The sequence below is a fragment of the Triticum dicoccoides genome, chromosome 3B (genome assembly GCF_002162155.2).
Source record: "Triticum dicoccoides isolate Atlit2015 ecotype Zavitan chromosome 3B, WEW_v2.0, whole genome shotgun sequence".
In the NCBI taxonomy this organism is placed as follows: Eukaryota; Viridiplantae; Streptophyta; class Magnoliopsida; order Poales; family Poaceae; genus Triticum; species Triticum dicoccoides.
Window position 1 is genome coordinate 730,974,293 of NC_041385.1, and position 18,503 is coordinate 730,992,795.

The window sequence follows — 18,503 nt, forward strand, 5'->3', positions numbered from 1 at the left end:
TGGGTAATAATCTCATTGTGTTTCTTATTAAATCTCAGGTTATACAGGAGCATCTTATCATCGTTGTAAACAATAAACTCATGCGCTACCATGCTCCTGTAATCTTAAAAGGTAAGAGGCAGCAGTGTCTCCTCTTCCTCATCATGTCTAATAGGTATCTCAGAATGTTTAGCAAGGCGTGCAATATAGATACCTCCAAAGATGGGGCCCTTTATATGGTTTAGGCTCAATTGTTTAGCAATAACGACACCCATACTAAAAGTGTTCTCACCGAATAAGGCATGGAGCAGAATAATAATATCAGGAACACTGAAGTTTCCACTATTTCCATGACCAATTAAGCATCGACTAGCAAATATGGCAAAGTAGCGTAAAACAGGAAAATGTATGCTTGTGATTCTCGCATCGGAACCCTTCTTCGATTCCCCTGCAGTAATAGTATCAACGAAACCATCCACATCTTTACGATGTGGTTCATTTAAGCTACCCTCAAACAATATTCTACAAACCACGCAAAAATTAGGTAATGACATTTCCTTACCCTCATCATATAAATGAAAAGATACTGAAGGAGGTGAATTCTTAGGATAATAATAAAAGTTTTGCACAAAAGTATTGGTAAGTAAGAGATACTGTTCAATCCGGTCTGGAGGAAGTCGGCGAGGCCTGCATTTTCAGCCAAAGAATAAAAGTCTTCATAAATCCCGGCTGCTCTCAAGAAATTATCACATGGCCACTCACAAGGCCTTACTTCCGCTACGCGAGGAAGATTATACTTGGCCTTTTCTTTCTCCTTAGCTTGCTTATCCTTGGAGCCTTGGCTAGAAGAGTCCCTCAAGAACAACCTCTTCATCTTTTTCTTAAAATTTCTAAATTTTTTAGTAACTTCAAAATAAAAGTAAATTAAAATAAACAAGATTGATAGCAACTACTCCCATAAGTGCCTAGAGCCTATATCATGCATTAGAATTACTTGGGACCTCATAAATTCAACATGCAAGCTCAAGAACCAAGGCAGCAAGAATTTGCAATGAATAAAGCACTAGAACAAAAACTAATTGGATCATTGGAGGAGTCACATACCAAGCAACAATCTCCCAAAGCAGTTTTGTGAATGGAGCTTTGATCAAGGAGATCGAAAATCGCAGCAAAACGAGCTAGAACTCGTGCTTGAGCTGGATGGGGATTTTTTTGGGAGGAAGATAGAGTGTGTGGGTGCAGGAATAAGTGGAGGGGAGCCACCGTGGGTCCACGAGGCAGGGGGCGTGCCCTATAGGGGTGGGCGCACCCTAGACCCTCGTGGTCAGGTGCTTGCTCCCCCTGCTGTGTTCTCAATGCCAAATATTCTCAAAAAATCCAGAAAAAATCATATTAAATTGGCATGGCATTTGGGTACTCTGGGATCACCAAGTTTCTTAGGTATTCCACCCTTAAAGGTATAGTTAGCAAGCATGGTGGAGATTTCAGCTTCAGGTATTTTCCTTTTATTTGTAATGATATCTTTCATGTATTTAGCATAAGGGTTTGTTTTAAGTATATCAGTTAAGCGCATGCGTAAGAAAATAGGCCTAATCATTTCAGCAAAGCGCTCAAAATCCTCATCATCCTTTTTCTTGGATGGTTTAGGAGGAAAAGGCATGGGTTTCTGAACCCATGGTTCTCTTTCCCTACTATGTTTCCTAGCAACAAAGTCTCTCTTATCATAACGTTGATTTCTTGATTGTGGGTTATCAAGATCAACAACAGGTTCAATTTCTATACCATTGTCATTACTAGGTTGAGCATCTACATGAACATCATTATTAACATTATCATTAGGTTCATGTTCGTCTCCAGATTGTGTTTAAGCATCAGAGATAGAAGTCTCATTAGGATTCTCAGGTGTTTCTACATTAGGTTCACTAGAAGCATGCAAAGTCCTATCATTTTTCTTTTTCTTCTTTTTAGAAGAACTAGGAGCATCTAGGTTATTTTTCTGAGAATCTTGTTCAATTCTTTTAGGGTGGCCTTAAGGATACAAAGGTTCCTAAGTCATTTTACCAGTTCTAGTAGCCACTCTAACAGCAAAATCATATTTATTATTTAATTCATCAAGCAATTCATTCTGAGCCTGAAGTACTTGTTCGGCTTGAGTGGTGACCATAGAGACATGTTTATTGGTGAGTTTAAGTTCACCCTTAACTCTAGACATATAATCACTCAAGCGTCCAATCATATAAGCATTATTTTTCAACTGTCTACTGACATAATCATTGAAATTTGCTTGTTTATCCATAAAGTCATCAAATTCATCCAAACATTGGCTAGGAAATTTAGTAGACAGGATTTCAACTTTATCATATCTATAGAGCGAATTTACCTTCACTACCTGTGTCGGGTTATCAAGACAATGTGTTTCTTCGACAGACGGTATATTAAGACCATGTATTTCTTCGATATGAGGTAAATTCTTAACATCTTTAGCTTTAATACCTTTTTCTTTCATTGATTTCTTTGCCTCTTGCATATCTTCAGGACTGAGAAATAGAACACCCCTCTTCTTCGGAGTTGGTTTAGGAATAGGCTCAGGAGTTGGCTCAATTGACTCAGGAATTGGCTCAAGAAGAGTCCAATTATTTTCATTAATCAACATATTATTCAATAACAATTCAGCTTGGTCGACTGTTCTTTCCCTGAAAACACAACCAACACAACTATCCAAGTGGTCCTTGGAAGCATCGGTTAGTCCATTATAAAAGATATCAAGTATTTCATTTTTCTTAAGAGGATGATCAGGCAAAGCATTAAGTAATCGAAGAAGCCTCCCCCAAGCTTGTGGGAGACTCTCTTCTTTGATTTGCACAAAATTATATATTTCCCGCAAGGCAGCTTGTTTCTTATGAGCAGGGAAATATTTAGCACAGAAGTAATAAATCATATCCTGGAGACTACGCACACAACCAAGATCAAGAGAATTAAACCAAGTTTTAGCATCACCCTTTAATGAGAACGGAAATATCTTAAGGATATAATAATAGCGGGACTTCTCATCATTAGTAAACAGGGTGGCTATATCATTCAGCTTGGTAAGATGTGCCACTACAGTTTCAGATTGAGTGCCATAGAAAGGATCAGATCCAACTAAAGTAATTATCTTAGGATCAACAAAGAATTCATAATCCTTATCAGTAACAAAGATAGGTGAAGTGGCAAAAGCAGGGTCATATTTCACTCTGGCATTCAGAGTTTTCTGTTTCAACTTAGCTAGTAAGATCTGATCTATCATTGCAAGCAAGAAAATCTCTAGCAGTTTCTTCATCCATAACATAACCCTCAGCAACAACATGCAATTCATATTTAGGGGGAGAACCTTCATCATCACTATCATCAATATTATCAGTTTCAATAATTTCATTCTCCCTAGCTCTAGCAAGTTGTTCATCAAGAAATTCACCTAACGGCACAGTAGTATCAAGCATAGAAGTAGTTTCATCATAAGTATCATGCATAGCAGAAGTGGCATCATCAATAACATGCGACATATCAGAATTCATAGCTGTAGCAGGTTTAGGTGTCGCAAGCTTACTCATAACGGAAGGAGAATCAAGTGCAGAGCTAGATCGCAGTTCCTTACCTCCCCTCGTAGTTGAGGGATAAATTTTGGTTCTTTGATCTTTCAAGTTCTTCATAGTGATCAGCAAATATAAATCCCAAGTGACTCAAAGAATAGATCTATGCTCCACGGCAACGGCGCCAGAAAATAGTCTTGATAACCCACATGTATAGGGGATCGCAACAGTTTTCGAGGGTAGAGTATTCAACCCAAATTTATTGATTCGACACAAGGGGAGCCAAAGAATATTCTCAAGTATTAGCAGTTGAGTTGTCAATTCAACCACACCTGGATAACTTAATATCTGTAGCAAAGTATTTAGTAGCAAAGTAGTGTGATAGTAATGGTAACAGTGGCAAAAGTAATGATAGCAGTTTTGTAGTAATTGTAACAGTAGCAACGGAAAAGTAAATAAGCAAAGACAATATGTAAAAAGCTCGTAGGCATTGGATCAGTGATGAATAATTATGTCGGATGCAATTCATCATGTAATAGTTATAACATAGGGTGACACAGAACTAGCTCCAGCTCATCAATGTAATGTAGGCATGTATTCCGAATATAGTCATACATGCTTATGGAAAAGAAGTTGCATGACATCTTTTGTCCTACCCTCCCGTGGCAGCACGGTCCTAATGGAAACTAAGGGATATTAAGGCCTCCTTTTAATAGAGTACCGGACCAAAGCATTAACACATAGTGAATACATGAACTCCTCAAACTACGGTCATCACCGAGAAGTATCCCGATTATTGTCACTTCGGGGTTGTCGGATCATAACACATATTAGGTGACTATAGACTTGCAAGATAGGATCAAGAACTCACATATATTCATGAAAACATAATAGGTTCAGATCTGAAATCATGGCACTCGGGACCTAGTGACAAGCATTAAACATAACAAAGTCATAGCAACATCAATCTCAGAACATAGTGGATACTATGGATCAAACCCTAACAAAACTAACTTGATTACATAGTAAATCCCATCCAACCCATCACCATCCAGCAAGCCTACGATGGAATTACTCACGCACGACGGTGAGCATCATGAAATTGGTGATGGAGGATGGTTGATGATGACGACGGCGATGAATCCCCCTCTCCGAAGCCCCGAGCAGACTCCAGATCAGCCCTCCCAAGAGGTTTTAGGGCTTGGCGGCGGCTCCGTATCGTAAAACGCAATGAAACTTCTTCTCTGATTTTTTTCTTCGTGAAACGAAATATATGGAGTTGGAGTTGAGATCGGTGGAACATCAAGGGGCCCACGAGACAGGGGGACGCGCCCAGGGTAAGGGGGCGTGCCCCCACCCTCGTGAACAGGGTGTGGGCCCCTTGGCCTTGATTCTTTTGCCAGTATTTTTTATATTTTCCAAAAGTTATCTCCGTGGATTTGCAAGTCATTCAGAGAACTTTTATTTCTGCACAAAAATAACACCATGGCAGTTCTGCTGAAAACAGCGTCAGTCCGGGTTAGTTCCATTCAAATCATGCAAATTAGGGTCCAAAACAAGGGCAAAAGTGTTTGGAAAAGTAGATACGTTGGAGACGTATCAGTCATTAGCTCGCTCCATTGTTTCAGAGAACGGAGTTTTAGTCATCATTGCCCATGAGGCATGGTTCACAAGTATCAAATGATTCATAATCAAGTGATTCCAAAAGTCCATCTGCATGCAGTTTCTTCATGCTCTTTACGCCAATATGACCTAAGCGACAGTGCCACAAGTATGTTGCACTGCCATTATCAACTTTGCATCTTTTGGCATCAATATTATGAATATGTGTATCACTACGATTGAGATTCAATAAACCATTAACATTGGGTGTATGACCATAGAAGGTGTTATTCATGTAAACAGAGCAACAATTATTCTCTTACTTAAATGAATAACCATATCGCAATAAACATGATCCAATCATATTCATGCTCAACGCAAACACCAATAACATTTATTTAGGTCCAACAGTAATCTAGAAGGTAGAGGGAGTGTGTGATGGTGATCTTATCAACCTTGGAATCACTTCCAATATACATCGTCACCTCGCCCTTAACTAGTCTCTGCCTGTTTTGCAACTTTTTTTGAGTTACTAATCTTAGCAACTGAATCTCGGTATAAAATACTCAGGGGTTACTATGAACATTAGTAAAGTACACATCAATAACATGTATATCAGCTATACCTTTGTTCACCGCCATCCTTCTTACCCGCCAAGTATTTGAGGTAGTTCTGAATCCAGTGACCATCCCCTTTGCAGTAGAAACACTCAGTTTCAGGCTTAGGTCTACCTTTGGGCTTCTTCACGGGAGTGACAACTTGCTTGTCATTCTTCTTGAAGTTTCCTTTCCTTTGCCCTTTTTCTTGAAATTAGTGGTCTTGTTAACCATCAACACTCGATGCTCTTTCTTGATTTCTAACTTCGTCGATTTTAGCATCGCGAAGAGCTCGAGAATTGTTTTCGGCATCCCTTGCATATTATAGTTCATCAAGAAGTTCTAGTAGCTTAGTGATAGTGACTAGAGAACTCTGTCAATCACTATCTTATTTGGAAGATTAATTTCCCACTTGATCCGAGCGATTGTATTACCCAGACATTATGAGCACATGCTCACTTGCTGAGCAATTCTTCTCCATCTTGTGGGCAAAGTACTTGTCAGAGGTCTCGTAACTCTCGACACAGGCATGAGTCTGAAATACCAATTTTGGATCTTGGAACATCTCATAAGCTCCGTGGTGTTCAAAACGGTTTTTGAAGTCCCGGTACTAAGCGTAAAGTATGGTGCGCTAAACTATCAAGTAGTCATCATATTGAGCTTGCCAAACGTTTATAACGTCTGCATCTGCTCTTGCAATAGGTCTGTCACCTTGTGGTGCATTAAGGCCATAATTCTTCTGTGCAACAATGAGGATAATCCTCAGATCACGGACCCAGTCCGCTTCATTGCTATTATCATCTTTTCAACTTATTTTTCTCTAGGAACATATCAAAAATAAATGGGGAGCTACAATGCGAGCTATTGATCTACAACATAATTTGCAAATACTATCTGGACTAAGTTCATGATAAATTTAAGTTTAATTAATCAAATTACTTAAGAACTCCCACTTAAACTGACATCCCTCAAGTCATCTAAGTGTAACATGATCCAAATCAACTAACACATGTCCGATCATCACGTGAGATGGGGCAGTCATCAATGGTGAACATCTCTATGTTGATCATATCTACTATATGATTCACGTTCAATCTTTCGATCTCCAGTGTTCTGAGGCCATGTCTGTACATGCTAGGCTCGTCAAGTTTAATCCGAGTATTTCGCATGTGTAAAACTGTCTTGCACCCGATGTATATGAACGTAGAGCCTATCACACCCGATCATCACGTGGTGTCTCAGCATGAAGAACTGTCGCAACGGTGCATACTCGGGGAGAACACTTATATCTTTAAATTTTAGTTAAAGGATTATCTTATAATGCTACCGCCGTACTAAGCAAGATAAGATGCATAAAGATAAACATCACATGCAATCAAAATATGTGACATGGTATGGCCATCATCATCTTGTGCTTTTGATCTCCATCTCCAAAGCATTGTCATGATCTCCATCATCACCGGCTCGACACCTTGATCTCCATCGTTGCATCGTGGTCGTCTCGCCAACTATTGCTTCTACAACTATCGCTAACGCATAGTGATAAAGTAAAACAATTACATGGCGTTTGCATTTCATACAATAAAGCGATAATCATAAGGCATAAAGAAAGCAATAGTAATAAAACTGAATGATCAATATGCTAAGCTAACGGATGGGTCTTGTTCAATCACATCATTCTCCTAATGATGTGATTCCGTTCATCAAATGACAACACATGTCTATGGTTAGGAAACTTAACCATCTCTAATTAACGAGCTAGTCTAGTAGAGGCTTACTAGGGACAAGGTATTTTGTCTATGTATTCACACATGTGTCAAGTTTCCGGTTAATACAATTCTAGTATGAATAATAAACATTGATCATGATATAAGAAAATATAAAATAACAACTTTATTATTGCCTCTAGGGCATATTTCCTTCACCAACTGCTGCCACCGGATCTGCTGCGGGACTCCAAGTACGGCTTTGACTCGTCTCTATGGGACACTTGGTTCCACGACAAGCATGACATGCACCGGCGGTCCTACTTTGGTGGCCACCCACCGCATCCGACTAGTGAAGACACCCCGCCCCACGCGCGCGGCCGTAGGCGTGTGCGCGACATCTCGCCGACGTCGTCGCCGTCGCCATCTCCGTTCCCTCTATCGGTGCCTCACATGACCGACGAGGAGGATGCCCGGCTCATGAGGCGTGTCATGGATGATTCCATGAGCACGCACGACGAGCAGCAATGGGATGGCCTCGAAACCGCATTGGCCCTCTCTGCGGCCGGCGATGTGGCCATCCCGAAGCTGGACGTCGCCGTCAAGGAGGAGGTGCACGAGGAGCAGCCCCTCGCCGCGTGGGACCCTCGTTTGGTGGGCCAGCGCTGGAGCTGGTCCTGCACGGCGCCATAAATGGCCGACTTAGTGGGAGTAGGCCCATGGTCAGCAACGCCACCGCGCTCGCCAGAGCAGGAGCAGGAGCCATGGGAGGAGGTGATGCAGGCTCCACCGGTGCAGGCGGCACCGACACCTCCGGTCTGGCAGGGGCCGCCAGCCCACCTGTGGCAGCCACCGCTCTACGTCGACTTCTGCAGCAACGACGACGAGTAAGACAGCAACTCCTGAAGACGAGACGGCCACCGACGGGCCTTTATCTACTTTTTTTATGTCTTTTATTAAGTTTTATTTAATTAAGATTTGCGTTGAATTTTGGTACTATGGAGGTATGTGCGTTATGTTTATATTCATGTTTTCGTACTTTTTGCAGGTTGATTTTCTTCTTTTTGGCAAAAATTTAAAGTCCACGGCCTCAGAAGGTCTGGGGCGAGGCGTGCCCGTTGAGCGCACTGTTAGCCGCACAACCGCAAGCGGACAGCTGTATCCATTTTTCTGCCCCAAACGGACGAAAAGCGGATGAACGGACGTCCGTTTCGGGTCGCACGTTGGAGTTGGCTTTAGTGAAGAAGCACCGAGGCCGTGACTTGGTTCCCTGCACGGCTGCTCGTACGGTGTATCATGCGTGCGTGCGTGTCACGCACGGTTTAGTCGTGCGGTCCTCGTTGGGTCGGAGCATGGGGCGGTGCCTAACCTGTGCGGCGGAATGTACGAAGGGCGTGTTTTGTGCTGCGCTGTGTTTTGAGCTCTCGAGGCCGTGCGTGCGTGCGATGGTGGAGCATATGCATGTCTTGTGCGCCTCTTCGTGTTGACAGCCACCAGGCCCGGCCCTGTCTCGAGGCCCCGCACGACTCGAGACCTCCTGTAGCCCTTACCACACCGAGGTAGCCGTGACACCGCGACTTGGATCTCTGCACGTATGGTGCAGTACTGCAGTACCGTGCGTGTGTGTGTCACGGTTTTTTAGTCGTGCAGTGCTTTCTTTCTGTTGCGGAAAAGTCGTGCAGTACTGCTTTGCCGGGTCGGAGCACGGACCACGGAGCGCTGCTTAAGAGCATCTCCAGCCGCGTCCCCAACAAGGTCTCCAGGCGACTTTTCGGTCGTTGGCGTCAAAAAATCAGTCCAGTCGCGTCTCTAAGGTTTCAGTTTTCGTCGGCTCTGGCCGAAATTGGTGCCGGCGAACCCAATCCGAACCCGGCGCGCTGGGGGCGCTCGGGGGCGCCGAGCGAATCGTTTTTGGCGCGAAAGAGCCGCGGGCCCTCCTTACCAGCGACTCGTCTCTCTTCTTGCCGCTTCGTCGTCCTCATCGCCTCGTTTCCCGCGGCGAATCAATGTCAAAGCTGTCGCGCGCTGCCGCGCCGGTCAGCCTCCATTGATTCTTCACGGGCGGCGCGTCACGGGGCGGCGCGCCGACGCCTCCCCTTCCTCAGACGCATACACACGGGCGCGGCTATATATGGGCCTCGCTCGCCTCTGATGAGCGCTACCTCTCCCGAGCGCCGCGCCGAGCCCTCCCCCAGCCCTTCCTCTTCCGTGAGCCGCCGCCCAACCCTTCCATCTCCCTCCCCTTTCCCGATGGCCGAGCGTTTCCCCGGAGACGAGGCGGCGGCCAACGGCTTCGGCCGCCACACGCTCCGCGCACAGGAGTCGTGGCTCCTGTTCTAGGCGAACATCCCGGCGCCGCTGGACATGCACGCCGGGCCGACGGGCTGGAGGCTCAGCAACGAGGGAGTGCCCATTCCCCTGTTGCCCGACGCCGTGGCTAAACCCTCCTACTTCGCCGATGAGGTCGAGGTCGTGCGCGACAACCTCACCGACGCCCAGCTCTCCCTTCCCCAGTACGCCGCCAACAACCACGCGGTGTGGGCGGCGTACTTCGAGCGCCGTCAGCAGCAGCGGCTGGCGTCCACTAGGGCTGCAAGAAAAGCTCGAGGCTCGTGAGCCGCTCGAGATCGACTCGTATTTTGACTCGACTCGAGATCGACTCGAAAAGAAATGAGCTGAGTATGAACACTTTATGTGGCTCGATAGAGAAACGAGTTAATCTTGAGCCAACACTAGCTCGCTCAATTTTAGCTCGATAGCTCGATGTCATATAATTATATTAAATAATCTTGATGTATATTTAAAGAAAATAGGATAATTTATTGCCATACATTTTGTGTCAATTTTTTCTCAATTTTACCTAGTAGGAAACATGAAGGCCTATTAAGCATGACAAATTTAGCCTCAATTTGGTGTGTGGTCAGTCGTGTCAAATATCCTATTATTCACAGCTAAAGTTTAAGAGCAGACGTGCCTTCATTTTTCTATCTTTCTAGTTCATTGATCCCTATTTATCAAGTGCTAGTCTTTAGTTGAGAGAGAATAAGTCAAATTTTATAGTGGTTTTCAATGTTGTGTTGTTGGCTATAATGTTTGAAAAATTGTCTATTCGTAAAATCATCTTATTATTTAGATCGAAACTAGCTCGAGATCGATACAAGTTGAGCACGAGCCATTTTCTACGGCTCGATCTTGAGCTTCACTTAGTTTGAGCTCGCCCGAATCTTAGTATAATCTGAGATCGATACAAGTTGAGCACGAGCCATTTTCTACGGCTCGATCTTGAGCTTCACTTAGTTTGAGCTAGCCCGAATCTTAGTATAATCTGAGCTGAGCCTAATCCAGCTCGATCGAACTCGACTTCTTTGCAGCCCTAGCGTCCACCAACGGGGCGCCGGTGGTCGGCGGTATGAAGAACAGCGAGTGGCGCCACCTGTGGTGGGGCGCCCACGGCCGCACACTTGAGGGCGTGCCGACGCACCTCGAGGGCGGCTACAACCCGCCGTTAACGTACCCCCGACGAGGGCAGCCGCCCCGGCGCATCGCCGACGCGATGGGCGATGGGCGCCAAGGAGGTTCGGCTCCTCCTCCTCTTCTTCCTCCTCGCGCTCTTCCTCCCACTCCTACGGCGCTTCGACGCTGCTCGGCGTCAAGGCCGAGCCAGCAGCGGAGACGCCGCTCAGCCAACGCATTCGCAATGCCGGCATCGTCATCAACGAGGGCGGCCGGCGCACCTCCTCGTCGGCTCCTCCTCGCGCCGGTGAAGACGGAGCCGTGGCTCGTGCCGGTGAAGACGGAGCCGGGTCTCCCCGCCGTGAAAACCGAGCCCGGCGAGGTCGAGCTCGACGACGACGCGGCTCTTAAATGGGCATGCCAGGACTCCCTGAAGATGGCGAGGGAGCGCCAGTTCGCCGCCCTGCGGCGCTTCGCGCAACGCCGCCGAGGCCACGACGACGGAGGAGTCATCGTCATCGACGACAGCGACGCCGCCGCCACCAGTCCGCCATGGCGACGCCGGGGAGGGTCCAGCAGGGGCGCCCGCGTCAAGGAGGAGAAGGCCGACGACGGCGGCGACGACGGCGACTACTCAGCGTTCAGCCAGTTTTTTAGATTAGTTTATATGTTTGCTATGTATGTAATGAAAATCCGCGAACATGTCTAATATATGCCCAAGTTTGCCAAAAATTGTCGTGTATAGCCGAACTTCGCCAAACTTTGCCTAAATTTGCTATATATTTTTATTTTTTAACGCGTCTGGGGCGGCGGCTGGGACCAACTCGGCCTCAGGTCCATTTTTTGCGTCGGCTCGCCCCATGGACGATTTTTAGGCGTCCTGTGGGGCCAACAGCTGGAGATGCTCAGCTTACCTTGGGATGGAACGTACTCCGCGCGTGTTTCGTGCTGCATTTGTGTTTGACAGTTTGATGGGTGTGCATTTGGAACGTACTCCGGGCGTGATTTTTAAGTCAGAATGCTCGTGCTATCAAATTGCATCGTGTGGCGAGGGATGCACTCGCGCGGGTGTGCACGTACGTTGTGTGGTGGTGGTGTGTGTGCTCGGTACGGCGGGAGAATGTCTGATCGATGCAACCGCACACACGGTAGGTCAGATGCCCTGGAGCCACTCGTGCGGCACGGTGAGGACTGAGGCATGGACGAACGCGTTCATGCTTTTGATATCCTTTTTTCCATTTTGTTTGGTTCTCTCTTTCACATTTTTCTATTTTCTTATCTTTTCATTATCTTCTACTCCGACCCATAATATAAGAGCGTTTTTTAATAAAAACGCTCTTATATAATAGGACGGAGAGAGTATTTACTATTCTTCTTGTTTTTCCCCTTATTTTAAGTAACAATTTATTTTTTTAAAAATATATATAATTTTTATATAAAAAAATGTTACTCCGTCCGATCTAGATTAACTTTCGTAGCACTAGTACAACTTCGTACTAAGGTTGTACTAAAGCTATGACAAGTAATATGGATCAGGGGGAGTAGTTTATTTCTAAAATAGTATTCAGATTGTTTTTAAAATACACATTATTTTAATTGTTCATGTAATTCAAAAACATGAATTGTTGAATTAGTAATACATGACTAAATCTAAATACCCATATTATATATTGTATTTGAGTATTGTGTATTTGAAAATACTTACTGAATATACGTGTCATAGTATAACGGAAAGAAAATTCACATGCATGTTAAGTAAACATTTGATGAGGTGTGAAATAAACTAATAATGAAAAAGTTATTAGAAAATATATGAAGTGACATGTGTGAATGTTAAGATAACAGAAAGATGGGAACCAACTACTAGTTTTATATATCATATTTTTAGAAAACGTGAAAATTATGTGGAAGTTTTATAATATGTGAGGATGACAGTCGTGAGACGTGGGCATTCTTTTACTTTACCCTTTTCCGCTGGATACACAAAATTAATATAAATTAATGTTATAATTATGATAAATATTTTATTGTATATATTTAATCTGTTTTTTGTGCACGCACTGTGCTCCTCTTACAACTTTTAGTGCAAGCGTGGTCTTTTCAAAACGTGTTCAGTAAGATCACATTCTGCATGGGTACTTTTTTTTCGATAAAAGAAATTTTAACATCGCAAAGATACCGATTACACCCGGTCTCTATACCAACAAGATGTCCAAATAGCGTTGACCTGGGAGCGTTTGTGTCTTGCTGCAACGAGACGTACATACAACTCACCACAAGCCGCCTCCATAGTGGTCCTGATCCGTTGAGGACTTATCTATACCCACAAAAGCAAACATGACTTTCCGTTTTTACAGTAGAAGCAAACATCCTTTGCTTGACTGACTAAAACATTTTTGTTGAAAAACAAAGAGAGTGACTACTTGTTAAATACTTGAAAAGAAATGCTTCAATCAATCACTTTCTCTCCTGACCATCAAATCAATATCCGACAACTTTGGATTCATTTTTCTCCTTAAGCCGGCCTAGCCATATTCATCTTCTTTCCCAGCCTTAATCGTATGTCTCCACCTCGATAATCGATGGCTATCGCCGTCCCGCCCTCCCCCCTCCCCACCGTGCTGAACGTTGCCCCGGCCATTCCTCTAAGCATCGCCTTGACGAACAACTTCGGTGCACCCCCCCACCCCCCCACGCGCCCCCGCGCACCCACGTCCTTCCTACCAATTAAGTTTTGACTCACCCCTGTTGGCTCCCGCCCGTACATGGCTTGGCCTCGCTGTGGATGGCATCCCTCACACCGTCATCATCTTCAGCCTCGCGCTTCACGGAAAGTAACAAACACTAAAAAAAAATCCAGGCACCTGCTGATTAGCAAATGCGAAAAACAAATTGTCACAAGGATTCCAAATTGTCAAAAAGGATGGCAAAGAGGTACTCCTTACGTTCCATAATGTAGTGCGTATATGTTTTCTGAATAGTCAAGCTAAGCAAACTTTAACCGAGTTTACAGATAAAAGTATTCTTATATACAATTCGAAACATATACAACATGAAAATGTAATTGATGACATATGTAATGATACACATTTGGTATTTTAAATGTGCATATTTTTGCCTATAAACATGATGAAAGTTTGTAATGTTTGACTTATCTATACACTACATCAGGAAGGGTTTTTCAGGGGAGGCAGAGTGTTTCTTCTTTTGACTGCCACGTAGCTCACTCGGCTTGAGTGGCTCAGTAGGCCGGTTGGCCCATGGCCCATAGCCAGTGTTGCATCTCACCCGCGCCACTGGCGAGGTATCATCCCCAATTCCCCCATTGACGTTGCAGCGGCGGCGGTTCCCCATGGCCTCCGAGCAGCCACCAAGTCTGCCGCCGCCGGCGGAACCCGCTGCTACGACCTTAACCGGCCTCGGCGGCGACCTCCTCCGCGAGATATTCCTCCTCCTCCCGTCCCTGCCGACCCTCGTGCGCGCGGCCTTCGCCTGCCGCACCTTCCTCGACGCCGTCCGCTCGTCCCCCGCCTTCCGCCGCCGCTTCAGCGAGCTGCACGCGCAGCCGCTCCTGGGCATCTTCTTCGACCCCGACGGCCCCGCCATCCCGGCCTTCGCGCCCGTCCGCCGCCGGGACGACCCGGACCGGCGGGCCGCCGTCCGGCGCGGGGACTTCTTCCTCACCGGCCTCCCCGACGACGACGACGACGCGCGTCCCGGCTGGGTCATCAGCGACTGCCACGACGGGTACGTGGTCCTGGAGCACATCTACACGCGGGAGGCCCTCGCCTACAACCCGCTCACGCTGGCCCTGGATCTCCTGCCGCCGCTGCCGGACGAGTTCTACGAGGGCTTCCAGGGCCACTACAACGGCCTCGACTACCACATCCACTCCCCCGAGGAGTGCGGCCACGGGGCGTTCCGCGTGATCTACGCCTGCCACGACGACTCGCGGGCGCGCGCGGCGGTCTTCTCGTCGGACTCGGACACCAGGGCGTGGCAGGTCCTCCCCTATTCCGAAGCTCTGAGGACCATCCCGGAGTCCGGCGAGCGCGAGCACTGGCTTACCGCTGGCAGGATCGTGGACGGGCTCGTCTACTGGGTGTACTCGGACGAAGCCGCCATGCTCGTGCTCGACACCACCACGCTGCACTTCTCTCGGGTCGATCTCCCAGACTACCTGAAAGGACAGACTAGCATGTTTAGGGTTGGCAAGACCAGGGATGGGGTGCTCTGCGTCGTCGTCGCGATCGAATTCAACCTTTATGTTTGGCTCCGGAACGTTCGCGATGACGGCGTCGAGGCGTGGGTGAGAGGCCATCGGTTTCAGTTGGACGACATTGTTGAGGACACCGGGGGAACACTGGAGGAACACGGCCAGCTCAAGGTTGTGAGCGTTGTCGATGGAGTTGTCTACTTCTCTACCCATGAGACCTTCGAAGATGCCAATCTTCCCTGCTGGTTCCTGTCCATAGACCTGGAGGAAAACGCCCTGGACATGCTCTTTCAGAGGAACTATGACAGTCATGTCCATCCCTACATTATGCCTTGGCCTCGTTCTTTGGTACGCGACAAGGCGTGTCTTCAAGTTGAAGGCGCTTGATGAAATGCAGACAAGGTATCATGTTGTTTTCCTTTTCTGGCCATCAGATGAACTTTTCAGTTTCGATATTGTGAAGATGAGAAAGAATGGGCCATTTTTTATTCTGCAATACGAGTAAACTGCACTTTCTACATTTTGTTAGCCTTTGTCAAATGTTTGGTTGTGTTTTATTTTTCCTTTCGTTTTTTCTTTGTTTCTTGTTTGGCATATTCATGCCTAAAGGACACCATTGATACTAACTCTAGCAGTAGGGCCGTCTATTTATTCCCTTCAATCGCAATGATGTTACAATATCGAGCATTGTCTTCAGATCTATATCTCTCACTGCATTTATGAACATGTTCAGTTATTACATTTCACTTCCTTTTTTTGATATGGACAATAGGTTCTGCTTTTTTGTTAGTAAAGTTACCAACTTGCCATTTTGATTATATAGTACAGTACCTTTCTCTCTGTTGCCAGTCATACTGAGTTTGGACTGTTAATAGCTAAATGCTTGTAAGAGCTTCTGCTGATTATTCATTTCTCCTAATCAATTATACACCAGTAATGTGGTTATCAGCATGAATGAAGCCAAAGCAACTAAGTCTAGATTCATTTGCATGCTGCAAAGTAATTCACTGTTCGATGCAATCTGAGAACTGACTACTTTAGAAAAATGTTTTACTGCCTCTACCATCCCTGAACTAATGTGCTTATTTTTGGCAAACTGAGATCTCATGCATGATCTTATTGATCAGCAGACTGCCTTCTTTGGGATGCCGTAGCAACTACATTGGAATCAAACTCAAAGACACTATAAAAAAAAGGGGCAGCCCGGTGCATGTAGCTCCCGCTTGTGCAGGGTCCGGCCACTTTGGGTCTATTGTACGCAGCCTTTCCCTGCATTTCTACAAGAGGCTGTTTCCAGACTCAAAGTCACTATCAAACCATAAATTTTCCTAGTACCACCACAGTACGGAAATATCTAGTACTTGTAGAATCATCAATTAGTAAACCAATTGGGAAACCTAGTGAGGCCATCTACCTCTCCTTGCAGATCTATCATAGTATGCATGCCAAAATATGTGCTAGGGGACTGCCGATGGAATCCCCGACAGCTGACTTGCAAGATGATATACAGACAGCGAGTTTACAGGGAAAGTAAAGAAACTGAACTGCAATAGAGGACCAAAGACAGCTGACTTGCAAACTGATATACAGATAGAGAATTTACAGGGAAAGTAAAGAAACTATAAAATCGGTTTTTCAATAAATAGCCGCACATCCATCCTCTGCGCTGCCCTTTATACCAAAGAGGCAGCGCCCATGTTTTGTTTACACTACACGGTTTACATAGTTAAGCACTTTTTAGATGCAAAAGTTACAATAATCTGACCATTAAGTAAGCAAGATTGTGTAGACCTTCAAATTGAGTGGTAGCACAAAGCTTGCATGCTCGTCATTCCTTCTCTCCCTTCTCTGTTCTGAACATTCTGAAGTTTGAACACTTGCAGGTAGCTTCTGAACTGAACATTCTGCTTTTAAACAGATTATCACACTTCACTTCCAATTTTTTAAACTGATTCCGCTTTTTGTTTGGTACAGTTGCCAGCTTGCCATTTTGATCATGTAGTAATATTTTTCTGTTGCCAGTCAGACTAAGTTTTTGAAGTATTAATAGCTAAGAAATGCTTGTAAGAGTTTCTGCTGATTATTCATTTCTCCTAATCACTTATATACCAGTAATGTGTGTATCGGCATGAATGAAGCCAAAGAAACCAAGTCTAGATTCGTTTGTGTATTGCGAAGGGGTTTACTGTTCGATGTGATTTCAGAAAAAAAAAGTGTTATTGTCTCTACTACCACTGAAGTAAGTAACTTACTTTTTTTTGACAAACTGGGATCTCAGCTGAGTAGCACTGGTTTATAAGAGCTTGTGCTGATTATTCCTTTTTCCTAATCACATATATACACCAGTAATGTGGTTATCAGCAGGAATGAAGCCAAAGCAACTAATTGTAGATTCACTTGCATAATGCGAAGGAATTCACTATTCAATGTGATTTCAGATCTGTACTTTAGAAAACTGTTTTGCTGTCTCTTCCATCCCTGAACTAATGTGCTTATTGTTTGCACACTGGGACCTCATGCATGGCCTTATTAATCAACAGGATGTCTCCTTTGGGATGTCGTAGCAACTACAAGTCTTGAACACGATGGATGGATCATATGGGGAGGTCTGAAGTGTATCTGTATCTGCATCTTAGAGATGTCAAGGAGCATTGATACTAATTTTTTGGGTATCTGTATCTGGTTATGAATTCTTGGTGATGTTCAGGATGTACAATCCTTGTTAACATCATGGATGGATCATATGGTGATGTTCAGGATGCCAAGTATGTGTGCTTTGTTATGAACTCTTGGTGATGTTTGGAATGTTCGAGAAGGCTACAATCCTTGTTAACACCATGGGGTCGATATGTGTTTCTTATCATATAATTATTCAAATGATTTACCCTTTAAACTGTGTGGTTTTTTAGATGCTTACAGCAGCTTTAGTCACAACAGTCATTTTCTTTGCTGTCGAAAAATTGGCAGCTGATTGGAAGGGCTCTGATTTTTAGCAATTCTTCTGACCAAACACCAGCCAAAGTTGCCAAATGTTGCCAAGATTGAGCTTTGCCAAATGAGCAAGCAGCCGCTAAATCTCAGGCTTGGAATCTACATATACTGTAGTCCCTTAGTTTTGGAATCTGTATTCTCTAGCCATTCCCCATGCCTGCTTGGACGCAGAGGTACCGCAAGTTGTAACATTGCTGTTGAAGAGCATCATGTTTCCTGTTGGGCTCTACAGATGTTCAGTTCCAATACAGTAAGAAGGAAGGAGTGCCATTGGATGTCGAATTCGTCTGGCTCCAGGGAGCATTTACTTTTGCGCGCTAAAAGTGTTTTTGCATATGCCAAAAAACTTGGGAAAAATTTACATGTTCATGTCCAAATGTTATCTTCAACC

General features: G+C 45.0%; 1 protein-coding gene across 1 annotated transcript; it reads left to right on the top strand.

Annotated features, from left to right (window-relative positions):
* The first annotated feature begins 14,159 nt into the window (after positions 1-14,159).
* Positions 14,160-17,959, top strand: LOC119278149. The gene is made up of 2 exons (XM_037559502.1): positions 14,160-15,523; positions 17,662-17,959. The coding sequence occupies exon 1, from the start codon at positions 14,258-14,260 to the stop codon at positions 15,506-15,508; it is 1,251 nt and encodes a 416-aa protein (XP_037415399.1). The 5' UTR covers positions 14,160-14,257; the 3' UTR covers positions 15,509-15,523; positions 17,662-17,959.
* The last annotated feature ends 544 nt before the right edge of the window (positions 17,960-18,503 follow it).

Excerpts from the sequence above, each read along its gene's own strand:
- LOC119278149 (XM_037559502.1), top strand. The coding sequence starts at position 14,258 with ATGGCCTCCGAGCAGCCACCAAGTCTGCCGCCGCCGGCGGAACCCGCT.